General features: G+C 42.5%; 1 protein-coding gene across 3 annotated transcripts; it reads right to left on the reverse strand.

Moving 5' to 3' along the window:
* Positions 1–2,500: 2,500 nt before the first annotated feature.
* On the reverse strand, positions 2,501–7,571 carry LOC103586953 (40S ribosomal protein S24-like). Of its 3 annotated transcripts, XM_008568308.1 has the most exons (6): positions 7,465–7,571; positions 7,101–7,376; positions 5,444–5,554; positions 4,801–4,818; positions 2,966–2,987; positions 2,502–2,585 (listed from the first exon to the last, which is right to left on the reverse strand). In XM_008568308.1, the coding sequence occupies exons 1-4, from the start codon at positions 7,495–7,497 to the stop codon at positions 4,813–4,815; spliced, it is 426 nt and encodes a 141-aa protein (XP_008566530.1). In that variant the 5' UTR covers positions 7,498–7,571; the 3' UTR covers positions 2,502–2,585; positions 2,966–2,987; positions 4,801–4,812. The 3 variants fall into 3 exon arrangements, with proteins under 3 accessions (XP_008566529.1, XP_008566530.1, XP_008566531.1); XM_008568309.1 differs by lacking the exon at positions 4,801–4,818; XM_008568307.1 differs by lacking the exons at positions 2,966–2,987; positions 4,801–4,818 and having other exon boundaries at positions 2,501–2,585.
* Between the last annotated feature and the right edge of the window lie 121 nt (positions 7,572–7,692).

Consider the following 7,692-nt stretch of genomic DNA (forward strand, 5'->3'; position numbering starts at 1 on the left):
AAAAAAAAAAAAAGAAAAAAAAAAAAAAAAAAAAAAAAAAAAACAGCCTGAGTCAGGGCAGCAGGGCGGGTACCCTTGGGAGAGCCAATTTAAAGAGAAGTTAACCCAAACAAGGGACCAATTGACTTCCCCCCAAATACCCAGATGGACTAGTCGGAAGACAGGCATGCGGGGGGTTGGGGGAGGGACACGAGACCATAGAGCAAGTAGATGAGGGTGCAGGCCGGCTGTTAGAATGGAGAACACCTATCCTGAAGGACACATCCAACATTCTAACCCTGTCAACTGTCATCACAGTGGAAGGTGGGCCACTATTGATTCTTGTATTTCAAAAGACTGGAAATCCAGATCTCTACCTAAAATTTGCCAAGTTTCCAAATGCTAGGCTTAATAAAGGCAAGACTGCCAGTTGGGCTTCTGTAATATTCCAGCCCCATCAGTTTCCCTGTAAAAATGGGCCCAGCCCAAGCTCGTCACAGTTCCCTTCTCCAAAGTGGCTACTGGCTGAATGACTGCTGACTCTGCCCTCCCTAAGCACAGCCTAATAGAAACGCCTGTCTTGCGACCTTGATGCCAACTTTCACTCCACTCAGCTCTCTGCAGCTGTGCCCTATGTCCTTCCATCAGCCCAATACCCCGCTCCATGAAAACCACGTTCTACCCTTCAGTTCTCACTCCACTGCTTCCACTGGCCCTGCTCCTAAATTCATGACCAGCAGGAGCTTCCTCCTGGCCCTGTCCCAGGCCAGCCCCAAGCCAACTTCTCCTAGCAGCACTCCCAGGATCCTCACCCCATCCTGCCCACTCCCCCAAGGTCTTCTCTGCTCCCCCCTTGCGCAGTCACAGGAGACCGCATCTCTTCCTGAAACCTCTGCTGCCTCCACCAGGGAGGACCTTTGGCCTCCATGCACTGATCATCTGAAAATGCCAATAACCTCAACTTCTCCATGCCACCACTTTGGGGAAGACTGAAGCTCACAGGCCGAATGCCCCCTTCTTCCACTTTCCTTACCAGTAGGCTATCCAATTTCACTTCCTGGTCCTAGCAAGAGACCCCACAGGGCCATGAGTACCACAAACCAAGTGTGCAGCCTCAGCAGAGCCACAGAGTAACTACCAAGCACCCTAGGGCCAGCAGGTTTAGCCCTATGACTTACCTGTCCACATCTCTGCCCTCCAGTCTGTATCTTCTTCAGACAAGGGCTCTCACATGCTCTCCAAAATGGCCCACGACTCTTCCTTACTGCAACCCCCATACCCCTTCTGCTTCCATGATTATTGCTTTTTCCTAGGCCTTTCATGCCCCACCAACCAGATGTTTCCTACTGCTCTACAGCTTTCCATCCAGACATGGTTCTTAGGATTTACACGCTTGACTCCAGATGGACCCACCTAAGGTGCAAACCAAATAAACATGACCAAAGGAACAGTAACCTAAAACCCATAAGGCATTAATGCTCCCCACCCCCACCGCAAATACTCAAGCACTCCAACTCATACTCCCTTCTCTAGGAAGACATTTCTACCCACCCAGTAACCCTAAAATATGCCCTCCTCAAATCTCCCAACCCCATGCAACTGATCAATAACCCAATTTCTAGACTCTTAACACTGATGCCTGAAAAAGCCAATCTGAGAATCAGTATTTGACAAAGCAGCACATAACCTTACAATGTTTCATGAAAAAGCAGCAGATACCCCTCAATGTATCATAAAAATCAAGAACAATCAGATGACTATTTACCAAGCAATCGTACACTACACCTAAATATTCATTAGACTAGAGCCTCTCTCAAATTCCCCACTCATAAAAACTCACTTACCCTATAGGCACAAGCCCACAACACACATTAAGAAATACATAACAGGGGCCAGGCCGGTGGCGCACTGGAGAGTGTGCCGCTTGGGAGCGCAGCAGCGCTCCCGCCGAGGGTTCAGATCCCATGTGGAGACCGGTTCCCGCTCACTGGCTGAGCGTGGTGCAGGCGCAACACCGAGGGTTGCGATCCCGTTGCCGGTCCCCGGTACGGGCGCGACACCAAGGGTTGCGATCCCATTACCGGTCTATAAAAAAAAAAAGACGAAAAAGAAATACATAATAGGTGAATGATGACAATGTGATCAAGCAATTTTAATTTCCACTGAGGCCAGCAAGTAGCTTTTTAAGTAATAAGAGCTAAGTTGAGATCTAGGAAGACCAAAGAGGGATTCGGATTTCAAGCGCCTCTTTTAGAGACCAACCAACTGCACTGATGGCGAATATTAACATGACCACACCAGACTGGCCCTATATGCTCCCTCCCACATTGCTGATACCCCACACCTAACATCTTCACCAGTTATAACAGGGAAGGGTAAACACCACCCCATTACACCAAGTTTCCACTGAATGCTTAATGGAACATGTGAACTTGGGCAGCAATTTAAATCTGCAGTAACAGCAGACTAATGTCATAACACACTCCAGTTAACTTCAAATATACATCAAACCAGACACAAGAAAGTTTTTTTACAATTTATTAGTCCTCTTGTGAAAACGTCACAAAATTATCACAGATGAAGTCACTGCAGAATCTTTACTCCTTCTGTGAATCAGAAGAAAAAAGTTTAGTCAGCAACTGCTTCAAAATTCTTTAAAAATTAAAGTTCAATATGTTCAACAAACTCTGACAAAACTAATGACACTCATGCAGAACAAATATTAGTAACCTAGACTCAGGTTACATTTGTGTGAGCATAACACAATAAAAAATAAAACTTATGAAAACCCAAGTTAGGGATAAAACAAAGAACAGGTTAAATATTACNAAAAAAAAAACAAAACCTTATCACTGTTAGTATTTTAAGAGGTTACAACTCCTCAAAGCATTGGTAAATCCAAATGCATTTCACATGATCTACTTTTAAACCATTGCAAGAGTAGACCATACAGTCTAGTCATCTAAATTAAATGCTTGAATTATACCTGTTATCCAATCTCCAGCTCACTGAATCAGTGGCAGGGAAGGGAAAAAGAGGAAAAAAGGAAAAGAAACACTTCATTAATAGTCCCTTTTCAAACTCCAAAATAATTTGCATTTAGATGCATGCAATCAGATAACTTAAAGATGACCATTTTTTTGCAATTGTAAACGGAGCACTCCTTAGACACAGTCATTGATTTTATTCCTCCAAATTCTGAGAACACCTTGCCTGATTACTGCAGTTCTCATGCAAACAAGGTGGCATGACTATACAATGAAGAGATCATTATGCCAATGTGGTACCAGTCCAGGCTGCCATTGCACTGTGCAGGTAAGTGCACGTACCTGAGCCTCGGCCCTTCTGCTGGCAGACCTGGGAATCACCACATGCTGAAGTCTAATTTAACCTCAATGGAAGAGCTCTAAATGATCAAACAAGTCTTGTAAAGGCTGTCTCAACTAAACACTTTAAAAGCCACCATTCACAGCCACAAAAGTAGTACAAATTAGCATTAAAAAGAGGCAGAATATAGCTGAAGTAAAAATGTTACAATTGCTCTTCAAATATGAGACTACTTATGCCTTAGTTTAAAAAACTCCATTGCACCCAAAAAGTAAAACCAAATACCAATTCTAACACCTGAAAAAACTGAATTCAAAGGAACGTTACTATGGCTGACATTCTTTTGGAGCCACAGAGTACATGTGGTCATTTATGCATTCATTTTCCAACTGGCTTTTCAGAACAGTGCTAGTGAGATGCACCAGTGCAACATGAAGCATGAATATGGTGGCTCAGGTCCCCACAGGTAACCCCTCTACACATGGGACTTGAAGGCTGAGCACTAGCAGGTGGGCTGAATGAAGAAAAGAATGGATGTGTTAAATGTCCTTTTAGGCCGAGGTCAAAGGACAAATTTTGACTATTTCTGCAGCTTCTGTCAACAGGTATAATCCTCACAAACAGGGAGCAGTTCTAAGCAGTGAGTGGTTCCGCTGGCAGTTCATCCATTACTGCTAACTACGTGGCACCAGGACGTCAATGTGATGCCTGGGCAGGCAATACTAAGTTTCTGGCCTTGCTTGGCAGGAAGTCACTGAAAAAGGAAGCCACAGGGGCAGTAGCCACAATGTCTCACAATCCTAATACCCCCACCCCACTCTTAGCCTTCTTTACAAGTTACAGATTTAGACGACTCAAATGTGCAAAATGTGTCTAGAAAGCAGCAGTGGACCATTCTGACCAAATGCTAGGGAAATGCTTTTCTATCTTACCTATCAAAGGCTTTGATGTGAATATACAATTATCTCCATAATTTTTATTAAAAAAGAAAAAAAATAGAAAACCAGAGATTAAGAAGCACTGGAAATGGTAAAAGGCAGCTCTTTTTGAGTGGCTGCTACCAGGACAGAGGCTTTACCAGATTTCATGGACCAGTTTGTTACCAGAGCTGCCAGGGAACTGTCTCATGGTTCCAGAGAGGAAGACTGCTCAGTGGATGGTAGGGCCCTTCTCAAGCCCAGTGTTAACTAAAGCCTAAAGCCATGATTCTCTGAGACACAGCATTTCCCAGGTACATTTTAAAAGGTGCCTGTTTGGTAGAGTACCCACCTTTCTCCAATGAGTCACTTCACCACATAACATGCACTTTTGAGTTTCCAAAATAAACCTGATTAAAAGTTTTCCTCCTTTGCTTGTAATACACTATTTTAAAACATAGCACTGGCATTATAATAGACCATACTATAAAACTGTTGTTCTAAGCCAACATGCAAAGCATCAAAGCAAACTCAGTGAAGGTGATGCATCCCCACACCGTGCTCACAATCTCAGTACCTGCTAGACACTTCATTTCTGATGAACAAGAAATCCAAGAAAGTAGAGGGAAAAGGCAAAAAAAAAAGTTCACAAAACACTTTATTATTTGTTAATTTAACAACCCAACACCTTAATTCCATTCAACTACCTATAGCTACTAAAGCTGGTAAAAAGCAGCTTATCATTAAAATCACTTAGATTTTGGCTAACTGGAGAGGGGAGCAATTCAGAGATCTCAGCTGCCTCTCCAGGGTGCCAGGAAAACATGGGCCACATTGATCCAACTGCCTCTTAAACCAGTGTCCATGTTAAGAAAATAAGTTAAATCTCAGAGAATGAGACCTGCTCGCCTTTTAATAGTCTATGCCAATTAGCAATAAAAGGAAAACTTTTTGATAGGGCTTGAAAGGTACCCATCAGGATCACTGCACCAATGTGGCCCCATGTGGTGCTAATCTGTGAGCTGCTGAGGGGTGGGCCAAGCTACTCTACTGAGGAGATAAAATACTACTATGCTACATAGCTTCGTAAACACATTACCTTCTGCAATCCAGGAGGAGGAAGAGAAGAAACATTAAGAACGGTTATTAAGACAAACCCTCCCTTCTAGAAACTAAAGACCTACAACGGAAGACATTTCTGTATTTTCCTTGAACTATACCTTTTTGCCAGCACCAACATTGGCCTTTGCAGTCCCCCTGACTTTCTTCATTCTGTTCTTGCGTTCCTTTCGCTGTTTTCTTGAGGTCTTTTTCTTCTCATACAAGCCATGCTGAAGGAGAAAGAAATGTCTAGGTGACTCATCATTACCCACTACCTTAGTAGGAAAATCAACCAAGTTAGACCTTAAGAAACACAGCTGTCCACCAAAATGTTTAACAATGTGGGCTGTTTGTGCTAGAACAGAAAGGATCATCGAATCAAGAAATACTAAATTAGAATAAGGTCACAAGAAACAGTCTAATCAGCACTCCCTGAAAGGGAAGTTCGGGGGACTGGCTGTTACTGTCTAGCCTTGAGTGCACAGCTCACTAGATTCCTACCCTTTTCCTTTTTGTACTACCAAGATACCTCCCAACTGGCTTCCCTTCAGAGTCTTTTCCCATTTCAACTCCCCATTACTCCCTAAAGACAGAGAAGCTTCTATCAACTCTGCTGAGCAGCATGTTCACTGCTCCCCTTTCTGATCCTCAGCACTGGTTCCTGATACAGTGCAGATGCTGTGAGACGTGGCTGTACTCACTTCAGATAACCGGTCAAGGCCTTTTTATGGGCCACGCAAGCACTCACTTCAAAGACATCTGAACCATCCTTTTATCTTTGAATTTTAGAGGCTCGTGTCCTTGGACACTCAGCGGCAACATAAATGAACCCAATTTAATGCAATGCATTTTGTTTTTACGTGTTTGTGTTAATTCATTTTAATTTATTGTAATCTCCTTCATGACACCTTTTAGAAGAGACCATCAGTGTTTTTTTTTTAATTTGGCCACAAATCCATTAATAAAACTTGACACATTTTATTGTTAAAAAAAAAGACAGAAGCCTTTACCAAGAGCTCCCCACCGTGGAGATTCCAACCTACTCATCTTCACTCTGCCTATCTTTGCACTTGCTGTTCCTGCTGCCTAGAAAACTGTTTCCAAATTTTTACAAAGGTTGCAGCTGCACTGTCACCTCCTCAGAAAGGCCTTCCCAAACACCCAACTAAAAATAGTGCAGCACCCATCTACCACGCCAGCAGAATTTCCTTCACAGCCACTGTATGGTAAGACTAATCTTACAGCAGGGAGTAAAAACGGGTTAAAAGTGGAAAGACAAAAGAAGCATTTCAAGGTAATAATGTTTGTTTGTTTACTAGAATGCAAGCTAGGGAACTTGCCCAGTTCACTGTTGTTGTTCACTATGAAGCGTTTGGTACTCAGTAAAAGATCAAAGACCTTTTGTGGTTCCAGGCTACGTACAGGGTTAGATCCAAACTCAGAATTTGGTATTTAAGGACCTCACTGAATCTGGTGCCAGGTTACCTTTCCAAACTCACCCCTCTCCTTTCCCTCTGGAAAACAACCCTTACCCCTAGCCTTTATCCATGAGCACTATTTTACCTGTCCTTCTGAACCCAGCTCAAATACCACTGACTCCAATTTTGAACCCTCATATTCTATGTGTGCATTTATCAAAGAACCTTTTCTCTTAGAGTTCCTTATGTGTCTATAATGTATGATATCCCTCCCCAAACATACAGTCTACTACACCCACAATATACCGCTATTAAAAAAAAGTCTTCAGCAGCTGTTGAACAAATGAAAAACACCTACTCTTGCAAGTCTGTGTTTGGGTTCATTTTTCTTTGCATAATCCAAGGAATCGTAAATCATGCCAAAGCCAGTTGTCTTGACACCACCAAAATGTTTCTTTGCATAATCCAAGGAATCGTAAATCATGCCAAAGCCAGTTGTCTTGCCACCACCAAAATGTGTTCTGAATCCAAACACAAAGATGACATCTGGTGTGGTCTTGTACATTTTAGCTAGTTTTTCCCGAATTTCTGTCTTAGGTACTGTTGCCTTCCCAGGGTGAAGAACGTCAATGACCTAATAAAAAATATCAAGTTTAGTGTTATTATAATGAAACATACCTTTAAAACAAACAATTACCAAACTTTGATGTGCCCTTCCTTACCATTTGTTTCCTCTGAAGTAGTCGGTTGGTCATGAACTTCCTGGTCCGGATAGTTACTGTGTCATTCTGAAAACATAGCACACTAGTTAATAAAACTACTACTACTCTACCCTGTCCAATTCGGTAGCCACTAGCAATGTGGCTAATTAAATTAATTAAAATTAAGTAACATTTTTTTTTTTTTTAAAGATGACCGGTAAGGGGATCTTAACCCTTGACTTGGTGTTG

The sequence above is a fragment of the Galeopterus variegatus genome, unplaced genomic scaffold (genome assembly GCF_000696425.1).
Source record: "Galeopterus variegatus unplaced genomic scaffold, G_variegatus-3.0.2 Scaffold397, whole genome shotgun sequence".
Lineage (NCBI taxonomy): Eukaryota > Metazoa > Chordata > Mammalia > Dermoptera > Cynocephalidae > Galeopterus > Galeopterus variegatus.

Coding starts and splice junctions, on each gene's coding strand:
- LOC103586953 (XM_008568307.1), bottom strand. CDS start 7,497: ATGACCAACCGACTACTTCAGAGGAAACAAATG. Junction 7,377..7,464: donor TACTTCAGAGGAAACAAATG/GTAAGGAAGGGC, acceptor ATTTTTTATTAG/GTCATTGACGTTCTTCACCC. Junction 5,555..7,100: donor CCAAACACAGACTTGCAAGA/GTAGGTGTTTTT, acceptor TTTCTCCTTCAG/CATGGCTTGTATGAGAAGAA.